General features: G+C 36.4%; 1 protein-coding gene and 1 long non-coding RNA gene across 9 annotated transcripts in view; one reads left to right on the top strand and one right to left on the bottom strand.

The window, feature by feature from the left end:
• LOC309623702 overlaps window positions 1–27,771 on the top strand; it is a 248,219-nt gene that overhangs the window by 181,402 nt on the left and 39,046 nt on the right. The window lies entirely within an intron of this gene.
• RAPGEF6 (Rap guanine nucleotide exchange factor 6) overlaps window positions 1–27,771 on the bottom strand; it is a 233,864-nt gene that overhangs the window by 168,474 nt on the left and 37,619 nt on the right. For 7 of the 8 annotated variants that reach the window (XM_082380768.1, XM_082380766.1, XM_082380770.1 and 4 more), the window contains one exon: window positions 27,606–27,689. The exons of the other annotated variant lie outside the window; for it this stretch is intronic. In XM_082380768.1, coding sequence (XP_082236894.1) covers window positions 27,606–27,689 — 84 coding nt within the window. The remainder of the gene's footprint in view (window positions 1–27,605; window positions 27,690–27,771) is intronic. 8 annotated transcript variants of the gene reach the window in all.

A 27,771-nucleotide genomic window follows, 5' to 3' on the forward strand; every position in this document is an offset into this window, starting at 1 on the left:
CTGCCTTTAACTAGTCTCTAAGACTGATTATAAAAGATATCTGCCTAATCTCAAATTTTGAAAATCTATTAATATGTGTTGAATTCAGGTAAAACCACACCTACTAAAGAGTGAAGCCACAATTATGGAATATTTTTAAAAAGTAAATTTTTGAGAGTGATATTAGATAACAGATATAAAAAAAACTTTAAAAATATTTACACTTGAATATACTAAAAAATGTAGTGAGATATAGAAGTGGTTTATTTTTTAAAAACAGTGTTGGAGCCACTGGCTAGCTCTTTGGAAAAAATTAAAACTGCAGTAGTACTAAAAGAAAATTTGAGTATTTTTATGTTATTTGTCTGAGAGAAAGATTTCTAAGCAAATCAAAAAAGAAAGCACTCATAAAGGAAAAAATTGATGTTTTCATTTTAAAAGACAAACTGAATTTTTTAAAAGGTGGGATATGAAAAAAATACTAGAGACACAAAAGGTTAACATACTTAATATGCAGAGTGTACATAAAAGAAATTATAAAAGCACTCTAAAATATTACAAAATGGAAATTAAGTACCATGGCTAATTATAAAATATATTAATATTATTACAAAAATAATTTTAAAATTCCAATAACACAAGCAAAACTATAAAGAATAAACTTAATAAAGAAATACAGAAGTCATTTATAAAAAACAACCACACAATTTTATTGATGGACTGAAAATAGGGCTTAATAAAAGAAGTGATATAACACACACTTACAAAGAAACTCAATATTATAAAAATGTCAATTCTCCACAAAGTGTAAGGTTACATACAAATACTAGCTTATAGCCAAATCCTAATCAAAATCCAAATGAACTTACTTTTGAACATAACAAAAAAGTCACTGCTGTTTTTTCTTAAGCAGTAGCCTGTATTATTTTTGTATTTTCCCCCAAATATTCCTACCTCATCTAATACATAAAACAATGAAAAGGAAATTTGCAAAAGTTTGCTTTCATTCAAGATGGAATAACAGGGACTGGATTTACTTGCCTACGTGAAAAAACTGGAAAATCAGACAAAACATATTAAACAACAGTTTCAAGACTTTGGAAAGCAGGCAGGACACGGATGTGATTCCTTAGAGAGGGAATTAAAAAACTAAGATGACCCCTACAATATCCCAATTTTACTAATAAGTACAGGCTATCTCTAGGCCACAATGCAAGAAGGGAGAAACCTAACAGAGCCTGCCAATCTCACTGAATTGAAGAGACAGAGACAGTTTTGGGGTGTGGGTGATGGAGGAAAGATCTTTAACATTTATAGGGCAGGATAAAGGAAAGGAGGGAGCAGCAGAGAGAGAGAGAGAGGAAGAGAGACAGAAAGAACAAGAATGTGCACGAGAGTGCATGCATGAGTACACATATGTGCTCTGGTGATCTTCAGAAAGGTTCCATTGAATCTTTGGGTGAATAATATGAAAATGTGAGAAAAATACAAATACTAGCCACAGTGGAAAGACCACAAAGCACATGGAGCATTGGGTGGAATACTCAGAAATCCATTTCCTTTGTAATGTGATAAATTAGTCCTACATTAAGGAAGTGCTGGACTCATTCAAACAAATATTAAGACTCAAAATGGATTCCTATTAGCTAAACTACATGTCAGAAGAAAGCCTAATACTACACTAAAGAAATACAACAAAAGCTGGAACCCAGCAACATAAAAGTTGCAAAGTCCGACATCCAGTAAAGCAAAACAAAAAACAGGCATGCAAATAGGAATATATGATCCACAGCCAAAGAAAAACCAATCAATAAAAACAGAACCAGAGCTGTCAGCAGTGAGGGAATCAACAGACAAGAACACTGAAACAGCTATTTCTAAGTATGCTCCAAATGTTTAAGAAACTAGAGATAAACATGAATACAACAGAGAAACAGAAGCTTAAAAAAAAAAAAAAAAAGACCTAATGGAATGTTCTACCACATCACATATGTAGACACAATGTCTGGTTGTCCCATTTTTTAGTAGTGTTAAAAATCGTTGGGCTTCCCTGATGGCTCAGTGGTTAAGAATCCACCTGCCAATGCAGGGGACACAGGTTCGAGCCCTGGTCCAGGAAAATCCCACATGCTGTGGAGCAACTAGGCCTGTGCACTACAACTACTGAGCCTGCACTCTAGAGCCCGCGAGCCACAACTACTGAGGCCGCGTGCCACAACTACTGAAGCCCGGGCGCCTAGAGCCCATGCTCCATAACAAGAGAAGCCACTGCAATGAGAAGCCCGCGCACCACAACGAAGAGTAGCCCCCACTGGCCACAACTAGAGAAAGCCCGCGCACAGCAAGGAAAACCCAACGCAATCAAAAATAAATTAAAAAAAAAAAAATTGTGAGTGGTTTCAGACAGTGTCAACTTGATAGGCCCATTAAAAAGTTTCCTCTCAATTTTCCATCTATTAGTTTTAGCATCCATTTTTGATCAGTGACTAGACCTAAAGTGTTATTAGGGGCTATTGAAAAAGGCATTTTATAATTCTAAAATTATAATTTTATAATTCTAATCATTCCTACTGGATTTTTTCTTAACGTCTTTATTGGAGTATAATTGCTTTACAATGGTATGTTAGTTTCTGCTGTACAACAAAGTGAATCAGCTATACATATACATATATCCCCATATCTCCTCCCTCTTGCGTCTCCCTCCCACACTCCCTAACCCACCTCTCTAAGTGGCCAAAGCACCAAGCTGCTCTCCCTGTGCTATGCAGCTGCTTCCCACTAGCTATCTATTATACATTTGGTAGTGTATATATGTCCATGCCACTCTCTCACTTCGTCCCAGCTTACCCTTCCCCCTCCCCATGTCCTCAAGTCCATTCTCTACGTCTGTATCTTTATTCCTGTCCTGCCCCTAGGTTCTTCAGAACCATTTTTTTTAAAATTCCATATATATGTATTAGCATACAGTATGGAGGTTCCTTAAAAAACTAAAAAAAGAACTACCATATGACCCAGCAATCCCACTACTGGGTATATACCTGGAGAAAACCGTAATTCAAAGAGTCATGTACCACAAGGTTCACTGCAGCACTTTTTACAATAGCCAGGACATGGAAGCAACCTAAGTGTCCATCAACAGATGAATGGATAAAGATGATGTGGCACGTATATACAATGGAATATTACTCAGCCATAAAAAGAAATGAAATTGGGTTATTTGCAGCGAGATGGATGGACCTAGAGCCTGTCATACAGAGTGAAGTCAGAAAGAGAAAAACAAATACCATATTCCTACTGAATTTATCAGCTAGAGTACTGATATAAAGAAACACTCCCTTGCGCACCACAACTAGAGCCTGCGCACCACAACTACTGAGCCCCCGCACCTCAACTGGAGAAACCCGTGTGCCACAACTAAGACCCGAAGCAGCCAAATAAATAAATAAATTTTTTTTTTTAAAAAAAGAAAGAAACACAATCCCTCATCAACTACTTGAGTTCCTGGTATAATAATTTACACAAGAAAGGCATGAGAAAAGCTGCAATGGAGATGACATGATTGTATATTAAGTAAATTCTATACATTCTGCTTTTAGGGAATTCCCTGGCAGTCCAGTGGTTAGGACTTGGTGCTTTCACTGCTGTGGCCTGCGTTGATCCCTGGTCAGGGAACTAAGATCCTGCAAGCAGCATGGCGTGGCCAAAATAAAACAAAATAAAGTAGTAAAAGAAAAGAAATAAGTGAATTTACCAAGATTGAAGGATACAAGCTTAATATCCAAAAGTCAACCCTTTTACTGTATGTTAGCAATGAACAATCTGAAATATCTTTTAATTCCATTAAAGACAGAATAAAAACACAGAAAACTTGAGATAAATTTACCAAAACATGCACAAGACCTGTACAAAACTGCCAACTAAAACACTATAAAACATTGCCAAGAAAATTAAAGATGTCCCAAATAAAATAAGATATATCCTGTTTATGGACTGAAATGTTCCACAAATTCAATATAATCAACAAGTTGCCTTAGAGAAACTGACACGATGATTCTATTTACATAAAAATGTAAAAGACCTAAAATAGCTAAACCAATTCTGGAAAACAAGAACGAAGGTGGAATATTTTATATTTCAAGATATACTTTTATAAAGCTAGAATACTCAAGATAGTATGGCATCAGATTAACTTATAGATCAATAAAACAGGAGAGAAAACAAAATTAGACCCATACATACAAGTTCAACTGATTTTTTGACAAAAGTGCCAAGGGAATTCAATGGGGGAAAAGATATTATTTTCTATAAATGGTGATAAAACAATCAGATATCAATACAGAAAAAAAGGAAGATCTTAACACCATAAACAAAAATTAGATATGGATCAGAGAATATAAATGAAACAATGGAAATTATAAAATTTTCATCGCAACAGACTTTTTGTACATGTCCTAGACAAGGGTTAGGAAGCTTCCTTCCACATATCTAATATTTTAAAAATTTTATCATGAATGGGTTTTGGGTTTTATCAATCTTTTTTTCTGTTTACTGAAAAGATCATGTAGTTTTTGTCTATTTTCTTTACTAATGGAGAATACTGCATTAATTGTTTTGTGGATGTTAAAATTCCTTGCACTCCTAGGATAAACCCAAGTTGGTCACAATGTCTAATACTTTTAATATATTCCTGGATTTGATTTGCTGTTATTTTGTTAATGATTTCTGCATGTATATTCAGGAGAAATAACAATTTGCAGTTTTCTTATGATACTACATCATCAGGACAATACTGTACTCATAAAAGAGATTGAAAACGTTCCTTCTTCCCCTATTTCTTCATTAAATATTTGAAAAACACAAGCAGTAAAGCCATCTGGGCCTAGGCATTTCTTTGTGGGAATATATATAATTACTAATTTATTAATTTATTTACTTTTTATAAGTATATTCAAAGTTTCTAATTCTTTTTGAGTGCATTTACAGTAATCTTTTTAAGATTTGCCCACTTTGTTGGTATACACTGGCTCATAAAATCCCCTAACAATACTTTTAATTTCTGTAGGATGGTAATATCCCCTTTCAATGCCTGATTTTAATAATCTGTGTCTTCTTTTTTAGAAGATCAGTCTAACTCAAGGTTTTAACAATTTTGTTGATCTTTTCAAAGAACTAGCTTTTCATTTCATTGATTTCCCTCTACTGTTTTTCTGTTTTTTATTTCACTGATCTCCACTCAAACTTTACTTCTGTTCACTTTGAGTTTACTTGGTTATTCTTATTGTTAAGCTGGAAACTTAAGATGATTGAATTGAGACCATACATTTCTCATAAAAGTGCTATAAATTTCCCTCTAAGGTCCTTCAGTTGAATTCCATCAATTACGATGCATGTTCATCTTCATTCATTTCGAAATATTTTCTAATTTCTGTTGTCAACTCTTCCCCGACCTATGGGTCATTTACAAAGGCACTGTTTCAATTCCCACATTCTGCTCTGATATTTATAATTCAACTCCAACATACTCAGAGGACAAACTCTGTATGATTTCAATCCTTTTTAATTTACTGAGACTTGTTTTATGGCCTAGAATATGCTCTATATTGGAGAATGATCTCTTAAGTCTAAAAAAAATTACTTGTAAGATCAAAGTGGTTGATAACATTTAAGTTTTATCTTTATTAATTTTTCAGTCTAGCAATTCTATCACTTACTGAGAGTAGAGTTTTCAAATCTCAGCCATAACTGTTGATATGATTATGTGATTTTTCTTTAGTCCGTTGATGTGATGGATTAACTGATTTTTGATTGTTGAACCAGCCTTGTATACCTGAGTTAAATCCCACTTGGTTACAGTGTGCAATTCTTTTTATTCATTTCTACCATATCTCAATCTGGTTCTTATGTTTGCTCTGTCTCTTCCAACTGTGTTTTTTGCCCTTCAGAAGCCCTTGTAATTTTTTCTTGCTAGTCAGACATGATGTACTGGATAAAAAGAACTGCTGTAATTAGGCCTTTAGCCATATGCCAGTAAAGTGTGAGGGAAGGGTAAGCATTTTACAGTTCTATGATTACGTCTCATTCTTTTAGTGAGCCTTTGCCTGTGGATTGTGAACTTCACACGTTTCTCAGTTTTTTTCCTTCTTTTAGGGGGGACAGGATTGCTAGAGTGGGCTAGCGCTGAGTTACTTCCCTTTCTCCATACGAAAAGCTAGAGCCAACATGAGTTGGGTATTTCCCTTTCTGCAGGTCTGTTAGGCTCTGATGGAATAGTTTCTCCTAACAGCAGACATTCTTAAGAAGAATGCTGTGGCATATTTCAAAATGGTTCCTTTTTCCTTCCCCCTGCCAGGAGCACATGGGCTTTTTCTCTGTTATTCACCATGAGAACCTGGTAGAGATCCGTGAGGTAAAACTCAAAGTGTGGAAATCCCTTCAATGACTGTGTCTTCCTGGATTTTTTAACTCTGAGTAGTCTATACTGAGCTTCCAGCAGTTCATCAATTACAGTTCAATTTTCCCTACCCTGGCACTAGCTCCCTCAGAGACTGCTGCTTTAAATTTTGATTTTCTGTATTTGTCTGTCATTTTAATTTGGGGACAGCAGTTTGCCCTTGTTACCTCACTTCCCTTATGAATCTAAGAAAGGTTACTGATTTTTCAGTTCAACTTTTTACTTGTTATTAGGACGGAGTGGCAATTTCCAAGATTCTTACGTGACCTAGTGGAAACTGGAAGTTCAGTAATATTTTGAATCTACAGATTAATTTGGGGAGACTTGCACTTAACAATATTTCATCTTCTAGTGTATGAACATGAATTGTTTCTACATATATTTATATCTTCGTTAATTTCACTTAGTAATATTTTACATTTTTCATTGTACAGTAAGTCCTCTACGTACAAACCTTCAAGTTGTGAAATTTCAAAGATGGGAACATGGGTTTGCATGTCCAATCACATAAGTTAGTTTACATGCCTGGCATACACTGTCATGTGCGTGCATCCTCTACAAGTGGTTGTGCTTTTGTGTACTTTACTGTATAGTACTGTATAAAGTACAGTAGTACAGTATCTTTATTTCAAGCCCAGGATGTCCGGAAGTAGGCGTAAAAGCAGCAGTGATGTAGCTGGTACTGTACTGTTGTACTTTTCAAGGTACTGTACTGTAAGATTAAAAATGTTTTCTTGGGCTTCCCTGGTGGCGCAGTGGTTGAGGATCTGCCTGCCAGTGCAGGGGACATGGGTTTGAGCCCTGGTCTGGGAAGATCCCACATGTTGCTGAGCAACTAGGCCCGTGAGCCACAATTACTGAGCCTGCGCGTCTGGAGCCTGTGCTCCGCAACAAGAGAGGCCGCGATAGTGAGAGGCCCGCGCACCGTGACGAAGAGTGGTCCCCGCTTGCCACAACTAGAGAAAGCCCTCGCACAGAAACGAAGACCCAACACAACCAAAAATAAAATAAATAAATAAATAAATAATTTTTAAAAATGTTTTCTTTATTTTTTGTGTATTATTTGTGTGAAAAGTATTATAAACCTATTACACTACAGTACTATATAGCTGACTGTGTTAGTTGGGTACCTAGGCTAATTTTGTTGGACTTACAAACAAATTGGACTTACAAACATGCTCTCAGAATGGAACTTGTTCGTATGTAGCGGACTTACTGCATAAGTTTTACACTTTATAAAATTAATTAAATTTTAATTAATTGTTAAATTACTTAATATTTTTTCTTTTTGATGCTATTCTGAATGGCACTGTTTCCTTAATTTCATTTTTATTTTATTCACTGCTAGTATAAAGAAATACAATTGGTTTTTATACATTGATCTTATATCTTGTGACCCTGATATACTCTAAGTTCTAGTAGTTAAGTTTGTAGGTCCTTAAAGTTTTCTACATACAGAAACTGGTAAAGGCAGTTTTATTTCTTCCTTCCCATTCCATAAGTAACATCCACTCATGATAAAACTCTCAATAAACTAGGAATGGAGGGGAACTTCCTCAACTTGATAACAACTATCAACAAAGCACCAACAGCTAGTATCCCACTTAATGGTGAGAAACTCAATGCTTTACCAAGAACAGGAACTTAGTAATGATGTTCCCTCTCAACCACTGCTTTCAAGATGGTATTGGAAATCCTAGCTAATATAATAAGGAAATAAAAGGTATACAGATGGGAAGGAAGACATAAAACTGTCCTTGTTCTCAGATGACATGATCATCTATGGAGAAAACCTGAAAAAACTGACCAAGAAAACTCCTAAAACTAATAAGTCATTATAGCAAGGTTGCAGGATACAAGGTTAATATACAAAAGTTAACTGCTTTCCTATATACCAGCAAGAACATGTAAAATTTGAAATAAAAAAACACAATGCCATCTGCATTAGTATCCCCCAAAAATGAAATAGTTGACCCTTGAACAACGCAGGGGTTACGGGTGCCAAACCTTCCTCAGTCAAAAATCTGAGTATAATTTTACAGTCAGCCCTCCATATCGGCAGTTCCACATCTGCTAATGCAACCAACCTCGAATCCTGTAGTACTGTAGAATTTAGTGAAAAGTATCTACGTGTAAGTGGACCTGTGTAGTTCAGACCAGTGTTCTCCAAGGGTCAACTGTACTATGGTAAAAATCTAACAAAATCTACATAAAATCTGTATGACGAAAATTACAAAACTCTGATAAAAAATATCAAAGAACTAAATAAATGAAGAGATAGTCCATGTTCATTGACAGGAAGACTCAATGTTGTGAACATGTCAGTACTTCCCACTTGATTTATAGACCTAACACAATCCCAGTCAGAATTCCAGAAAGTTATTTTGTGGATAAATAGTCAACACAACATTGAAAGAGAAGAACAAAATCAAAGGGCTGATGTTACCAGACTTCTAGATTTACCACAAAGCTATAGTAATCAAGACAGTGTGGTAATGGTGAAAAAATAAATACATAAATGGAACAGAATAGAGAGCCCAGGAATAGACCTCAATAAATATAGTCAACTGATCTTCGACAAAGGAGCAAAGGCAGCACATTGGAGCAAAGTTAGTCTTTTTTAACAAATGATGCTGAAACAACTGGATATCCACATGTAAAAAAATAATTTAGACACACACTTCACAAAAATTAACTCAAAATGGACCACAGACCTAAATGGAAAACGCAAAACTATAAAATTCTAGAAGATAACACAGGAGAAAACCTAGATGACTCTGGCTATAGCAATGACTTTTGTAACTACAATACTAAAGGCATGATACATAAAGTAGTAATAGAGAAGCTGAACTTCATTAAAATTAAAAACTTCTGCTCTACAAAAGACATAGTTAAAAGAATCAGACAAGCCACAGACTGGGAGAAAATATTTGAAAAGGTAATTCTGATACAGTAAGTCTCCCTACGTATGGACCGTCAAGTTGTGAACTTTCAAAGATGCGAACGTGTGTTTGCATGTCCAATCATGTAAGTTAGTTCACCTGTCTGGCATACACTTTCACGTGCGTGCATCCTCTACAAGTGGCTGTGCTTTTGTGTACTTTACTGTCCAGTACGTATAGAGTACAGTAGTACAGTATCTTTATTTCAAGCCCAGGATGCCCAGAAGCAAGTGTAAAAGCAGCAGTGATGTAGCTGGTACTGCTAAGAAGCACCAGCTGTTGTACTGTACTACTATACTTTTCAAGGTACTATACTGTAAGATTAAAAATGTTTATTTTTTGTGTTTGATTTTTATGTATTATTTGTGTGAAAAGTATTATAAACCTGTTACAGTACAGTACTATATAGCTGATTGTGTTAGTTGGGTACCTAGGCTAACTTTGTTGGACTTAAGAACAAACTGGACTTACGAATGCACTCTTGGACCAGAACTCATTCATATGTAGGGGACTTAATGTAAAGGACTGTTATCTAAAATATACAAATAACTCTTAAAACAACAATAAGAAAACAAACAACATAATTAAAAAATGGGCCAAAGACCTTAACAGACACTCCACCAAAGAAGATAAACAAATGACAAGTAAGCACATGAAATAATGTTCCTTATCATATGTCATTAGGGAAGTGCAAATTAAAGCACCAAGATACCACTACGCCTTATGAGAATGGCCAAAATCCAGAACACTGACAACACCAAATGCTGACAAGGATGTGGAGCAACAAGAACTCTCATTCACTGCTGCTAACAATGCAAAATGGTACAGCCACTTTGTAAGACAGCTTGGCAATATCTTACACAACTAAAAATATTCTTACCACATGATTCAGTAATTATGTTCCCTGGGTATTTACCCAAAGGAGTTGAAAATTTATGTCCACAGAAACACTTGCACCTGTATGTTTCAGCAACTTTATTCATAACTGCAAAAACTTGGAAGTAACCAAGATATCCTTCAGCATGTGAATGGATAAACTATGGTACAGTCAGATGACAGATTATTATTCAGTGCTAAAAGAAATGAGCTGTTAAGCTATGAAAAGACATGGAGGAAACTTATATGTATATTTCTAAGTGAAAGAACCCAATCTGAAAACACTACATACGGGTATGATTTCAACTATATGTCACTGTGGAAAATGCAAAACTATGAATACAATAAAAGGCAGTGGTTGCCAGGGGTTGGCGGAAGGGAGGAATTAACAGGTAGAACTCAGAGGAATTTTAGGGCTGGGAAACTACTCTGTACGATACTATTGGGTTGGTCAAAAAGTGCCTTCGGGGCTTCCCTGGTGGCGCAGTGGTTGAGAGTCTGCCTGCCAATGCAGGGCACACAGGTTCGAGCCCCGGTCCGGGAAGACCCCACATGCCGCGGAGCAACTGGGCCCGTGAGCCACAATTGCCGAGCCTGCGCGTCTGGAGCCTGTGCTCCGCAACAAGAGAGGCTGCCATAGTGAGAGGCCCGCGCGCTGTGATGAAGAGTGGCCCCCACTTGCCGCAACTGGAGAAGGCCCTCGCGCAGAAACGAAGACCCAACACAGCCATAAAAAAATTAAATAAATAAATAAATAAATAATTTTTTTAAAAAAAAGTGCCTTCGGCTTTTAAGTAAAAATAAAAGACACATTTTTCATTCTCGCCAAAAACTTTATTGAACAACGTATTCACTGTTTTGTTCCACTACCTTCTGACATTTTTCAGGCAACTTCATAATTCCACCTTCCCAAAATTTTTTATCTTTTTGAGCAAAGAACTGTTCCAGGTGCCTTTTACAGTCTTCCAGGGAATGGAAATTTTTTCCATTAAGAGAATTTTGTAAAGACCGAAATAAATGGAAATCAGAAGCTGCCATGTCTGGTGAATGCGGCGGATGAATCAGAACTTCTCCGCCAAGCTGTTAACAGTTCTTGCCTGGTCATAAAAAAAACATGCGGTCTTGTGGTATCCTGATGGAAGATTATGCGTTTTCTGTTGACTAATTCTGGACACTTTTCGTCAAGTGCTGCTTTCAGTTGGTCTAATTGGGAGCAGTACTAGTTGGAATTCATCGTTTGGTTTTCTGGAAGGAGCTCGTAATAGAGGACTCCTTTCCAATCCCACCATATACACAACATCACCTTCTTTGGATGAAGACCGGCCTTTGGTGTGGTTGGTGGTGGTTCATTTCATTTGCCTCACGATCTCTTCTGTTCCACATTATTGTACAGTGTCCACTTTTCATCTCCCATCACAATTTGTTTTAAAAATGGAACGTTTTCATTACGTTTAAGTAGAGAATCACATGCGGAAATACGGTCAAGAAGGTTTTTTTTGCTTATGTGGAACCCAAACATCAAAGTGATTAACATAACTAAGCTGGTGCAAATGATTTTCAACACTTGATTTGGATATTTTGAATATGTTGGCGATCTCCTGTGTGGTATAATGTTGACTGTTCTCAATTAATGTCTCAATTTGATCATTATCAACTTCAACTGGTCTACCTGACCGTGGAGCATCATCTAGCAAGGAATCTCCAGCATCAAACTTCACAAACCACTTTTGACATGTTCAATCAGTCACAGCACCTCCTCCAAACACTGCACAAATCTTTTTGTGTGTTTCAGTTGTGTTTTTACCTTTCATGAAATAATAAAGCATAATATGACAAAAAATGTTGCTTTTTTCTTCCATCTTCAATATTAAAATGGCTGCACAAAAATTCACCATTTTGTTAAGTTTTTTAAAAATGCACACTGATATGACAGCTGTCACATACAATCTAACAAAATTGCTTCAAATGAAGTTTAAGACAACTAAGTGCTACTAGAGCCATCTTATGGGAAAAAAAATGAATGAAACTTTTGGCCAACCCAATATAATGGTGCAAATATATTTGTCCAAACACACAGAATGTACAATACCAAGAGTGAACCCTAACATAAACTATGTACTTTGGGTGATAATGATGTGGCAATGCAGGTTCATCAACCATAACAAATATACCACTTTGGTGAGAGAAGTTCATAATGGTGTAGGCTATGCATGAGTAGGGACAGAGTATATGAAAAATCTCCATACCTTCTGTTCCATGCTGTAAACCTAAAATTGTTGTAAAAAACACAGCCTATTTTGAATAAACAATAAATCATTTCTTATGAAAATCCCATCAGGATTTATAAATCAACAAGCAGATCCTTACATCTATATGGAAAAACAAAGGATCTAAAATAATCAGAACCATTCTAAAAATGAACAAAGTTGTGAGACTTACAATACTGATTTGACAACTTACAACAAGCCACAATAATTAAGACAGCAGATTGGTACCAAGATAGAAAAATAGTTAAATGGAACAGAGTAAATATTAGCTCAGAATAAACAAACAAACATATATACGGTCTACTGATTTTAAACAAAGGTACCGAGGCAATTCAATGCCTTTTCATCAAACGGCACTGGGTCAACTGGCTATCCTTAAGCAAAAACAAAAACAAACAGAAACAAAAACAAAAACAAAAATGAAGTTATAATAGACACAGGCCAAAATATAACAGCTGAAACTGAAAACCTTCTAGAAAAGAATCATAAGAAAAAATAATTGTGAGATTAGGTTAAACAAAGATTTCTTAGATATGACACCAAAACCTCAACCCTCAAAAGAAAAAACAATAAATTGGATTCCATCAAAATGTAAAATATTTGTGCTTCAAAAGATACTATGAAGAAAAGGAAAAGACAAGCCACAGAAAAAAGAAAATATACACAAATCATATATCTAATAAAGAACTTGTATCCAAAACATCTAAGTTCTTAAAACTTGATAAGACAAAAAAAACACAATTAAAAATCATACATCTCATAAGGGGCTTCCCTGGTGGCGCAGTGGTTGAGAATCTGCCTGCCAATGCAGGGGACACCGGTTCGAGCCCTGGTCTGGGAAGATCCCACATGCCGCGGAGCAACTAGGCCCGTGAGCCACAACTACTGAGCCTGCGCATCTGGAGCCTGTGCTCCGCAACAAGAGAGGCCACAATAGTGAGAGGCCCGTGCACCGCGATGAAGAGTGGCCCCCGCTTGCCACAACTAGAGAGAGTCCTCGCACAGAAATGAAGACCCAACACAGCCAAAAAAAAAAAAAATCATACATCTCATAAAAAACTTGTATCCAAAGCATATAAATTCCTACAACTTGATAAGACAGACAATATAAATGAAAAATGGAGAAACACTTTGAACAGACATTTCAACAGAGGTATAGGAATGCTTAATAAGCACATGAAAATATCCTCAACAGTACTAGTCACTACTGAAACGCAAGTTAAAATCACTTGAGATACTGTTAAACACATACTAGAATGGTAATAATCAAAAGACTGTCAATATCAAGTGATGGAGAGGATGTAGAAAACTAGATCCATGATATGTTCCTGGTCAGTATGTAAAATAATAGTCATCTTTTAAGCAATTTGCCCCTTTCCTCAAAACTTAAATATATATTTATATGACACAGCAATTCCACTCCTGGATATCTACAAAAGAAACAAAAATACACAGCCCATGTAAAGACTTGTATGTAAATCTTTAGAGCAGCATTATTCATAAAAGCCCCTAAAATAAAACAATAAAAATTTTCAAAATTTTCATCTTCTCATGAATGGCTAGACAAAATGTGAAACTTTATAGAATAAAATACAATTTAACAATTTTTAAAAAAGGAAAAGCTACAGCTGTTATGGGCTAAAACAGGGATGAACCTCAAAAACATTATGCTAAGTGAAAAAAGTCAAAACAAAATACCACTTTTAAATATTTGCAGGAGGTAGATATTGAGACAGAAAGTGTATCAGATTAACTGCAAAAGAGCATGAGGAACTTTTTCAGGTAATGGAAGTCTTCTAAAACTGTGGTGCACCAATGTATACATTAATTATAAAGTATTAAACTGTAAACTTATGATGGGTGAATTTTATGTTATGTAAATTACACACCAGTAAAGCTATTTTAAGAAAACTGTCTGGGACTTCCCTCGTGATGCAGCGGTTAAGAATCCGCCTGCCAATGCAGGGGACGTGGACGGGTTCGATCCCTGGTCCGGGAAGATCCCACATGCCGTGGAGGAACTAAGCCTGCGTGCCACAATTACTGAGCTTGTGCTCTAGAGCCCATGAGCCACAACTACTGAAGCCCACGCACCTAGAGCCCGTGCTCCGCAACAAGAGAAGCCACCGCAATGAGAAGCCCGTGCACCACAACGAAGAGTAGCCCCCACTTGATGCAACTAGAGAAAGCCCACACTCAGCAACAAAGACCCAATGCAACCAAAAATAAATAAATAAATAAAACTCTTAAAAAAAAAAAAAACTATGAATATACAAAAGAGAATATTTACAAACTTGGAGTAGGCAAAGATTAGTTAAAACACATAAGTACTTCAAATAAAAGGAAAAAAATCATCCTTTGGACTTTATCACACTTAAAGAAGTTACCACTGAAAAATAAAAAGGCAAGACACAATCTGGGAAAAATATCTCCAATACACATAACTCACAAAGAACTTTTATGTATGATATATAAATAACTAATAAAACTCAAAAATAAAAAGACCATCTCAGAAGAATTGAGTCAACTTTCCACAAAAGATACATGAATGGTCAATAACTACATGCAAAAATGCTAAATATGATTAGTTATCATGGAAATGAAAATTTATACCCAAATGAGATCCCATTACATATACACCAGAATAGCTAAAATTAAAAGACTGACCATCATATCAAGTGTTGAAGAGGATGCTGAGCAAATGGAATTCTCAAAAACTGGTAGTGGGAATGTAAATGATAAAACCACTCAACAAAACATTTCAGCAGTTTTTTTAAAAAGTTAAACATATCTACGATACAACTCAGCCACTGTACTCCTAGGTATTTACTTAAGAAAAACAAAAGCACCTTTTCATACAAAGATTTGTACATAAATGTTCACAGGTGCTTTACTTGTAACAGCCAAAAACTGGAAACAAACTTCACGTCTTTCAATAGATGAATGGATAAATACCTTGTGGTGTATCCACACAATGGAATATACTGAGCAAATTTACAAAGTGAGCTACTGATATACAGAGCAACATGAAGGAATCCCCAAAACATTATGCTAAGTGAAAAATCTTAGCTATAAAAAACTATACAACATATTATTCCAATTATATAAAATAGTAGGAAACGTAAACTGATCTATATGCCAGAAAGCAGAGCAGTGGTTGCCTAATGATGAGGGTGCAGGAAAGTAGAGATTACAAACAGGCAACTAGATAAAGGACATCTACGAAAAATTTCGAGTTATGATTATACTTGGTGAAAAACTCAATGTTTCCACCTTTCCATCACCAACTCCCCTTTTGGACTGAGAACAAGTAAAAAATGTCTACTTTTACTATGTCTCTTCAACATTGTACTGTAGTTTCTTCCCAGTGCAACAAGGCAGGAAAACAGGTGGGGGAGAGGGGGCAGGCATTCACATCAGGAAAAAAAAGAAGCGAAACTGTCTATTCACAGATGACAAAATCACTTATTTAGAAAATCCTAAAAACCTATAAAACAGCTACTGGAACTCATATGTGAATTTAGTAAGGATACAAAATATAAGATCAACATATGCAACACCTGAACACTGAATACTACAAAACACTGCTGTGAGAAATTTAAGAAGACCTAAGTTAATAAGAGTGACGCACCTTGTTCATGGTTCAAGAGTTGACTGTTAAAATGTCAACATTACCCAAACTGGTCTAAAGATTCAATGCATTCCCAAACAAAATCCCAGGCTTTTTTTTTTTAATTAACAAACTGATTCCAAAATTCATATGGAATTATAAAAAACCTATAGTAATCAAAACAACTTGGCGAAGTTGGAGGACCCATACTACCTTATTTTGTGATTTATGATAAAGCTACAGTTGTCAGGATAATGTGGTACTGGCACCAGGTAGAAAAATAAATCAACTAAATTTAAACAAATATAAAATAAAAAGTTGAGCTCACCGGTTTGCAGGGCAGAAACAGAGACACAAATGTAGAGAACAAACGTATGGACACCAACGGGGGAAAGCGGCGTGGGGGTGGTGTTGGTGGTGGGATGAACTGGGAGACTGGGATTGACATATATACACTAATATGTATAAAATGGATAATTAATAAGAACCTGCTGTATAAAAAAGTAAATAAAATTCAAAAATTCAAAAAGAAAAAAAAGAGTTCACACCAAAAAAAAAAAAATTTAACAAATATGCAGAGGTAATTCAGAGAAAGGATAGTTTTGTCAACAAATATTGCTGGACTAATTGAATATGCATAGGTAAAAAACTGAAATTAGAGCCATATATCACACCATATAAAAAAACTAGCTCTAAGTAGATCACAGACCTAAACAGATTATAGTAAAATCTAAAACTATAAAACTTGCAGAAGAAATTGTATAAGATAATTCTTAGTGACCTTGGGTTAATAAAAGATTTCTTACATACAACAAAAGCACAGTTCATTAAAGAAAAAAAAAAGAATTTGATAAACTGCACTTCATCAAAATTAAGTTCTTCAGCACTTTGAAAAACAAAATCCACAGATTGGCAGAAAATATTTGCAAGTTACACACCTGTTAAAGGACTTGTATACGGCATATATAAAGAACTTCTGAAACTCAAAAATAAGAAATTAAACAACTCTGCCAATCCCCCCACCCCCCCTCAAGCAAGCCACCTTTCCCCAAAAGGGCAAGATTCAAAAGGACGCTTCACAAAAGATATATGATTGACAAATAAGCCATGAAAAGATGCCCACCATCATTAGTCTTTAGGAAAATGCAAATTTAAATCACAATCAGATATCACCACATACAAATTAGGATATGTTAACTTAAAAATACTGACCTTACCAAGTGTTAGTAAGGATATGATGCAGAACAGCTGGAACTCTCATGCACTGCTGGTGGGAGTATAAAGTGGCACAACAACTTTGGAAAAGAGTATGGAACTTTCTTAAAAGGTTAAACATCCACTACATTACTAGCTATTCCTAGGTATATACTCAAAATAAATCAAAGTATGTGTCCACATGAAGACTTCTAACCCAGCTATTCCATTCCTAAAAATTTACTCAAGAGAAATGGAAGCATATGTCCATATAAAGACTTGGACACAAATGTTCATAGCAACACTACTTAAAAATAGGATAAAACCTAAATGTCCACCAGTAGTTGAATGCTAAACAAATAGTGATATATCCAAAAAAAAGGATACTGCAATAAAAGTTAAATATTGATATGCATAACATGGATAAACCTCAACATGATTTTATTGAGTGTAAGAAACCAGAGAAGAAAAGAGTACATATTATATGCTTCACCTTACATAAAATTCTAAAAAATGTAAACTGATTTATAGTGACCCCCCCACCCCCAAAAAAATATCAGTGATTCAGTGATCTCTGGGGATGAAGGGACAGCACAAGGAAGGATGAGCAAGGTTTACAAAGAGGCCTGAGGAAATTGTGAGGGGGCTGGACATGTTCACTCTCTTTATTGGTAGTTTTATGGGTGTATACATATGTCAAACTTATCAAATTATAACTTTAAATATGTGCAGCTTAGTTTATGTCAAGTATCCCTTAATAAAGTTGTTAAATAGGACAGACTTAAGAAACTGAAAATGCAAATCAAATGAGATAAAAATGCATGGCAATACCTGTCAGCTTGCATCATGAATGTATTCAAGATTTCTACAAAATAATAATAAAGACTAATAACTCAAACTTAAAACAGGCACATGCATGCGCGCTCACACGCACACAAACTTAAAGAGATACTTCACAAAAGAATATAGGGGAAGCAATGGCCAATAAGCACAAGGAAAAGTGCTCAATATCATTATTCAGCAGGAAAATGAAAATTAAAACTACTTCACAGTGACTAGAATAGCTAAACTAACACTGAGGACACCACATGTTGATGATGACTACGTAAAAATAGGAACAGAACTCTTATCCATTGCTGGTAGGAGTCTGAAATGGTACAACCACTGTGAAACACAGTTCAGCAGTTTCTCACTAACTGTTTCTCTATTAAACTTCAAGACACATTATAAAGCTATGATAATTACAACAATGTGGTATTCAAGCAGGATAAACAAAACCTAATGGAATAGGAGCCCAGAAATAGGCACACAAATATGTGGATATTTGATTTTTGAAAAAGGTAGCACTGGGTAAGAGTGGAAGAAGAACATACAGGAATTCACATGGAAAATCATGCAACACTATGCCATACTCAAAAGCCAATTCTAAGTAGACTACAGGTCTAAATGTGAAAGGAAAACGAGAAAAATTCTAGAAAGTAAAAAAGGAAAATACCTTAATGACCTCAGCTACAGAAATATTTTTTAAGCAAAGAAGACAAAAAGGAAAAGACTGAATTGCTCTATTTAGAGTTAAGAACTTGTGCTCATCCAAAGACATTACTAAAAGAATAAATAATACAAGGCACAGAGTGGGGAAAAGATATGTGCAATAAAAATAACCAAGCAAGAATTTTTATTCAGAATACACAAAGAATTTCCACATCTCAGTAACAAAAACACAGTGCATTAGAAAAATAAGGAACAGACTTGAAGAAGCACTTTACAAAAGAGGTTATTTAAATGAAAATGTACTCATTCATCAACAAGCAGTAATACGCAAAGCAAAACTAAGAGATACACACACACACACACACACTCAACAGAATAACTGAAATTAAGCAGTCAAAAAAAATAAAAAGAATGACAATACTAAGTGTTCTTAAGGATGTGGAACAATAGGAATTCTCATGCACTGCTCCTGGGTGTGTACATTGGTACATCCACTTTGGAATACAACCTGCAATGAACAATTAAAGCTGAAAACAGGCACATCCTGTAAGCCAACAATTTTCTGATAGGTATACCTACAGAAATGTAACACGTGCATCTAATGTACAAGAATGTTCACAGCTGCTTTACTTTTAATAACCCTCAACTATGGAAACAATGAAATACTCTTCTATGAGAATGAACTAACTACATGCATAACACAGATGAATCTCATAAACATAACATTAGGCTAAAGAAGGCATATAAAAAGAATGGAAGAGTATATTCCTATTAAGTTCAAAAGTAACCAAAACTAGGGGCTTCCCTGGTGGCGCAGTGGTTGAGAATCTGCCTGCTAATGCAGGGGACACGGGTTCGAGCCCTGGTCTGGGAAGATCCCACATGCCACGGAGCAACTGGGCCCGTGAGCCACAACTGCTGAGCCTGCGCGTCTGGAGCCTGTGCCCCGCAACGGGAGGGGCCGCGATAGAGGGCCGCGCACCGCGATGAAGAGTGGCCCCCGCACCACGATGAAAAGTGGCCCCCGCTTGCCGCAACTAGAGAAAGCCCTCGCACGAAACGAAGACCCAACACAGCTAAATAAATAAATAAATAAATAAATAAAGTAGCTATTAATTAAAAAAAAAAAAAAAAAAAAAAAAAAAGTAACCAAAACTAAACTACAGTACATATCCTCAGGCTAAAATTCTATAGCTATTCAAAATTGATTAAAATTTAGGAAAATGATGATCATTTTTTTTAACGTCTTTATTGGAGTATAATTGCTTTACAATGGTGTGTTAGTTTCTACTTTATAACAAAGTGAATCAGTTATACATATACATATGTTCCCATATCTCTTCCCTCTTGCATCTCCCTCCCTCCCACCCTCCCTATCCCACCCCTCTAGGTGGTCACAAAGCACAGAGCTGATCTCCCTGTGCTATGCGGCTGCTTCCCACTAGCTATCTATTTTACGTTTGGTAGTGTATATATGTCCATGCCACTCTCTCCCTTTGTCACATCTTACCCTTCCCCCTCCCCGTATCCTCAAGTCCATTCTCTAGTAGGTCTGTGTCTTTATTCCTGTCTTGCCACTAGGATCTTCATGACTTTTTTTTTTCCCTTAGATTCCATATATATGTTAGCATACTGTATTTGTTTTTCTCTTTCTGACTTACTTCACTCTGTATGACAGACTCTAACTCCATCCACCTCACTACAAATAACTCAATCTCGTTTCTTTTTATGGCTGAGTAATATGCCATTGTATATATGTGCCACATCTTCTTTATCCATTCATCCGATGATGGACATTTAGGTTGCTTCCATGTCCTGGCTATTGTAAATAGAGCTGCAATGAACATTTTGGTACATGACTCTTTTTGAATGTCAGTTTTCTCAGGATATATGCCCAGTAGTGGGATTGCTGGGTCGTATGGTAGTTCTATTTTTAGTTTATTAAGGAACCTCCATACTGTTCTCCATAGTGACTGTATCAATTTACATTCCCACCAACAGTGCAAGAGTGTTCCCTTTTCTCCACACCCTCTCCAGCATTTATTGTTTCTAGATTTTTTGATGATGGCCATTCTGACTGGTGTGAGATGATATCTCATTGTAGTTTTGATTTGCATTTCTCTAATGATTAATGATGTTGAGCATTCTTTCATGTGTTTGTTTGTAATCTGTATATCTTCTTTGGAGAAATGTCTATTTAGGTCTTCTGCCCATTTTTGGATTGGGTTGCTTGTTTTTTTGTTATTGAGCTGCTTGTAAATCTTGGAGATTAATCCTTTGTCAGTTGCTTCATTTGCAAATAGAAAATGATGATCTTTGGGGGGAAAGCAAGAGAGTTGATTTGAGAAACGACAAGCAAGGATCCTTCCAGGGTGCTGACAAATTTCAATTTCTTGATCTGAGAGTAGTGATTAGGCAAATGTTCAACTTATAATAATTCATTAACATGTACATTTAGGTTACCTGCACTTTTCCCCATTTATTTCACAATAAAGGAGTTAAAACTACTGAAAAAAGTTCCTATTTGGGTCAGAAATAGGGAAAATAAGAATATGTATTTGTTTTTGTTCATGTATATTTAAAAAATCTAGAAAGATATGTAAGACATTAATAAAAGTGGTTAGCTTTCTACACAGGTGGGTTGAATGGCATGGATAATAATAAAAGTGGGAATAATACTTCTTAAAGTACAACTTGCTATACTGTTTTGACTTTCGAACAGTACAAATTCATTACTTTGTCAAAAAAAAATTATTCTAAAACTTACGTCTTTAGAAAAAGGACAATGCTATTTACAGTGCTGGTGAAAGGTGATTAACCCTTCCCAACCTCAATGACTAGGAGAGTGCCTGACACATGCAGGCACTCAATAAATATTTTCTAAATGAATTAATCTCTCAGTGCTTGAGATATTGACTGAAATACCTGTTCCCTCCTTCTTTGCCGACCTAATCCTGCTTATCTGTAGAATCCATTTCCACAGTTGCCTCCCCAGTAGTTTTCTTCTCATGTCACACAACAAGGGCCCTTTTAAACAAAGCAGTCATCCCATTCCGCCAAGTTAAGTCAGTCTTTTTTTCTTAATGCCAGTGTCTTACATGGAGATGACGATCAATGCTTATTTGCTGCATAAATGAATGTTTCAATGAGTACACACATTAAATTTTATTTAAAAATCACAGTATGGGACTTCCCTGGTGGCGCAGTGGTTAAGAAGCTGCCTGTCAATGCAGGGGACACAGGTTCGAGCCCTGGTCTGGGAAGATCCCACATAACACGGAGCAAATAAGCCTGTGCGCCACAACTACTGAGCCTGCGCTCTAGGGCTCGTGAGCCACAACTACTGAGCCCGCATGCCATAACTACTGAAGCCCAGGCTAGAGAAGGTCCGCACACAGCAACGAAGACCCAACACAGCCAAAAATAAAAATAATAAATTTATTTTAAAAAATAAATAAATAAAAATAAAAATCACAGTCATGAAGTCCTTGTTTTCTTGAGCTACACTGAAAATTTATGGTGACAAATAGAAAATGGACTCAATTCTAGAAAAAACTAAATTCGTTTCAAAAGAAAGACAATGATATTTCAGATTTGATTTATTCCTTTTCTCCTTTGTTTATTGTAAACTGTAAAATATATTTTATTGGTTTAAATTACATATAAAACTTCATTACAAGATAAGGGGCTGCACTTCAGATGCTTCATTAAAATATATGCAAACTAGAGTTTAGGTGATAAATGCTATAAAAATTCAAGGACCTGCCCCCTCAGTCAAATTTCTGGGAGTTCCATAATTTGGGGCATGACAACATATCACCTACAAGGTGAAATACAAGTTGCTGCACCTCATACCACCTAGCACAAAAGGAGAAGCACAATGTTTGGTTAGTTTTCTTGGATTCTGGAGGTAACACATAAAGTGTGCTACTTTGACCCATCTTCAGAGTTGCCCATAAGGCTGCCGCAAGTTCAGGACACAGTAGAAGCCACTCTACTACTTGGGCCTTATAATCCAGCATATCCAATGATGGATTATTTAGTGTTCACGGCAAATAGTGATATTCTAGGGAGTGTCCGACAAGCACTAATATGAGAATGACAGTGCAGGTCTCTAGAATTTCTGAAATATCCATGCTCTGTTCTGCAAATAACATTCTACTTTCCAGAAACAATTTCTGGCTTGCTACTGGGCGTTGGTAGAGGCTGAATGCCTAACCATGGGACATCAGGTGACTATGCAGCCTGAACTTCCTATCATGAACTGCATTCCTAGCCATAAGGGTTGGGCATGAGCAGTAGCAATCTATTATCAAATAAATATGGTATATAAGAGATCAAGTTTACCCAGGTCCAGAATAAGTTGCATGAGCAGGTGGCTCAGACTCCTTCAACACCAATTCCTGTTGCCTTGCCTCCTCCACCTCAATCTGTGCCTATGCCCACCCGGGGAGTCCCTTATGACCAGGTGACTAAAGAAGAAAAAACTTGAGCCTGTTTCACAGATGAGTCTGCACAACATGCTAGTACTACCCCAAAGTGGACAGCCCCACTCAAAGGTGATCCTGAAGGAAGGTAGTGAAGGAAAATCCTTCTAGGGAATAGAACTTCAAGCAGTACATTTGGTTGTCCATTTTATCTGGATTGAGAGAGGCCAGAATTATTAGATCAATATCTAAACATCCATGGGGGCAGTTACTAATGGTTTGGTTGAATAGTCAGAGACTTGGAAGGAAAAGGACTGGAAGACTGGTAACAAGGAAGTCTGGGAAGAGGTATACGGAAGGACTTCTTTCAAAATGGATACAGACTTTGAAGATACCTGTGTCCCCTGTGAATGCACAAAGGGCATCCACTGTAGAGGTAAACAAAATAACATGCTCTACGGATGTCAATCAAACTCTTTCTCCCCAGTCAGTGCTTGTTCAATGGGCCCACAAATGAAGTGGCTATTGTGACAGAGATGGAAAATATGCAGCAGCTCAACTGCCAATGCTACTGCTGGGTACCTAATCTGTCAACAGCAGAAACCAATACTGAGTCTCTGATATGGAAGCATTCCTTAGGAGGACTATTCAGTCACCTAGAGGCAGATTATTTACACTGGACCTTTTCTATCATGGAGAAGGACTATATTTGTCCTCACTGGAACAGGAACATATTCTGGAAATGATCTGCCTTTCCTGCCCATAATGCTTCTGTCAGCACCACTATCCACAGGCTCACAAAATGCCTATCTATTGCCTCGGCACTCTAGACAGCATCATTTTCAATCAAGGTACTCATTTTGCAGCAGCAGAAGTACAGCAATGGTCTGTCTCCCCCAGTAGCCAGAATACATGGGTCTGATATTCAAGGCGTGGAAACAGGAGTGGCTCTTCTCACTGTTATACTTAATAACTCATTCACAGAATTTTTACTTCCCCTCCCTAAAACTGTGAGCTCTGCTGGTTTTGATTCTTAGTCTTAGATATTGTCTAGCTATGGAAACACAGCAACGGTTCCACTGAATTAGAGACTTCCACCTGGCCACTGAACCAAAAGGCAGGAAAAGGGGTTATTCTACTGGCCTGAGTGATTGATCCCAATCACCAAGGAGAAACTGAGTTGCTGCATACAACGGGGGCCAGGAGAACTACATCTGAAGCCCAGGGGGTTCATTTAGGTTCCTTGTAGTACTTTCAAGTCCGCTGTTAAAGGTTAATGGAAAACTTACGGCAACCAAAAGACGGTGGGTGGTGTGGGCAGGATAATTAAGGATCCTTCAGAAATGAAAGTTTTGTACCCATCATCAGGTAAAGAATGCAGAACAGCTGAAATTCTGGCTGAGGGCGGAAGTACTGAATGGGTGGTGAAAAAAAGGAAGCGAGAGATACGAACGATGGGCTTGTGACCAGTTACAGAAACAAGGACTATATATTGTGTGTATGTCTGGAGTTGTGTAAATGTTAACCATTTTCTTCTTCCCTCTCTTCCCCATACTTATTTTATATATAAGTTGTTGGAGGTGAACTTTACAAAGTAGTTTGTAGTTAATAGAATATTCAGAGTACTGTGATGGAATATATAATTAACAGCGAGTAATGACTGTTGGGACTGTGCATCTCCTTATTTTGGGGAGAGAGTAGGAACTTCTTTACTTATATGAACAATAGCTACATCTTGGTAGGTGGAAACAGAGTTGGATGGAAGCTCAAATGTGTTCAGAATGAAAACTGAGTAACCAAGAGAGTGGACTGTACCATTTATTTATTGCCTCTCAAGTTCAAATGTATTTGCTCTCAGTTTCAAATTTACTTTGTAATAAAGCATCTGGATTTAGTCAAGATTCTCCTTTGGCCAGCTGGAAATGTTAAAGCTCTGTCAGTAAAGGGTGCTAGTAAAGGGACACCGCAGTAGCAAAGTATTCTTTGCTCTGCTGGGTATGTGTGTGTAAAGCAAAGGGAGGTCCTATCTCCAGCCTCAGGGCCCATCTGCACCCTGGGCCGGGTTGGGGTGAGGGAAGATTTTATTGCTTACCGGTCCTGGTCAGAGGATCTCTTCCTGCCAGCCTTGACTCAGTAACTGTGGACAGCTCTGGCCCAGGGCAACCAAGTGAACTTCTCCATTAGCTACTGGGCTACAAGTAACATATTCACCAACAAGTTCTGTATTTCAGTTTTGGGGAGAGGGCTCCCCTTTCAAGTTTGTTCCTTCCTTGGGTACTCTCCCTTAGTTCCTTTATCCTTCTTAGTACCTAACTTCTTAAAGTAGTTAATAATTCTTTAAACTGTCCCTGTTCAAATTACTGTGTGGTTTCTGTCTACTCACTGATAAGGGAGTAACAAATACCTTAATATCTAGAGAAATAGGCTGTATTTTTATAACCTAGAAAACTACTATTATTCCTTCTCTTATACTAGGTAGTGTTCATATCTGTTGATTACCATAATGATCATATCCCAACACTATTAAAATGAACAGAAGCCAAAAATTATTTGATGCTTAATATATGCTAAGCATTATTCTACGTATTTTATTTGTATTGACTCATTTAATCCTAACAATAATCTATTAAAGTATCTCTCAAACACAAAATATAAATCTCCTACCTAGGAACTGCTCTCTAAATAACGATTAAATAGACTTCTACAATCATGTTTGCTGTGAAGTTCATGATGGTTACATTTAAGCATTCCATGACTTTGTTTTAAAATCTCATACTATCAGGAGTTCCCTGGCAGTCCAGTTGTTAGGACTTGGTGCTTTCACTGCCGTGGGCCCAGGTTCAATCCCTGATTGGGGAACTAAGATCCCACAAGCTGAGTGGTACAGCTCAAAAAAAGAAAAAAACAAAAAAAAACCTCATACTATCAATTATTTAAAAGATAAACTTCATTGTCTTGATCACAAACTCATGGTGAATTATTGTGGTTGATTAATGGCTACATAAAGTCCTTGACTATTCCTAATAGCAGAAAAGGGTGATAAAATATTCAAAAGAACAATACTAATAATCTTAAAATATAACTGTAGTATCAACCCAGCTTATTCTGTGTCAGTAGCTAACTCATTACAAATCACTAAAGTGACTTTCAGAAACACAGTGGAAAGGAACAATACCCAAAAGGCTTAAATAACCAAGAACTATTATGTATTTTATTTGTAAAAACAGTCAACAATATGTTTTATACTACTCATCAAGAAGTACAGATTTCATTTAACCAAAAGTTGATGATATATAGTTCCAAGAATAAAGACGTGGCTTTAAAAATGGCATCAAAACTGAGATGTCTCGTACCATCTGTCAAGTAGAATGTACGCTGACACTTAAATTTAATAGTTTTGCAACTAAATTAATTTAGCTGCAATTAGAAGTCTTACCTTAAAAGCCTAAAAATCTCTTCTCAATATTATTGGGAAAAAGTCACCAAAAAATTACATTTTTACCAAATTATAATTTGAGGCCCCAAAATCTTAAGAATTACTAACAGACCAAATTCTCTAAGAATACTATATCTGATCATCTTTCCAACCACTCTTCTTTTACCTAATAATTCTGATGGTGATAATTAACAATTACTTGTAACAGCCAGGCACTGTTCTAAGAACTCTCTCTCTCTCTGTATATATAAACTCATTTATTACTCAAAGCTGGCCTATGAAATACATCCTATTATTGTCCCTATTTTACAAATGAGGAAACCGAGGCACACGGGGATTAAGTAATTTGCCCAAGAAGTATTATATAGTAGAGCAAAGACATGAACTCAAGCAGTCTGGCTCTAGAATGTCAACTTTTACAGAGTTCCATTGAGAATTTTGAGTAGTTGCTTGCTATAACCTCATAAGGCACTTAAATAGGTTCTATTATTATCCTCTTACATACAAGAAAACTATAATTTGTCCAAAGTCATAAAACTAATAAGTGACAAAATCAGGATACTAGCCTAGTTCGCATTACTCTAAAAACCGATTTCTTAACTATAAAGATATATTGCCTCCCTATAACTAACAGCAATGAATGCAAAACCATCAAATAAATGAGATCAAATCTCACATACAACTAAAGATCAAATAGCAGTATAATATGCCATGGTGTAAACTATAGATTATACCCCCAAGAAATATGAAATATCAGTTGATTCCTGCCAAGTACTTCAAATAGTACCAAAAAGCAAGGACATTTCTAAAATGTATCACTTACTAAGAGAAAATACACATCTACATAAAAATAGTTTAACATAAGAAATAAAATAACTAGTTGTAATGTAACTTTGCCTACCACATACACTAAGCAGCAAATGTAAACATACCTGCAAGGAGGCAAAACCATGGAGTCTTTCATAAGCACAGATCCAGAAAGCAGGATATACCAACATCTGGCAATAGTTTCTGAACTGTTTAAATGAACAAGTAAATAGATGAGTAAATAAATACACACATTCACATGTATATGGATTCAGTACAAAATACAAAACA

The sequence above is a fragment of the Balaenoptera borealis genome (genome assembly GCF_965194805.1).
Source record: "Balaenoptera borealis genome assembly, chromosome: 2".
In the NCBI taxonomy this organism is placed as follows: Eukaryota; Metazoa; Chordata; class Mammalia; order Artiodactyla; family Balaenopteridae; genus Balaenoptera; species Balaenoptera borealis.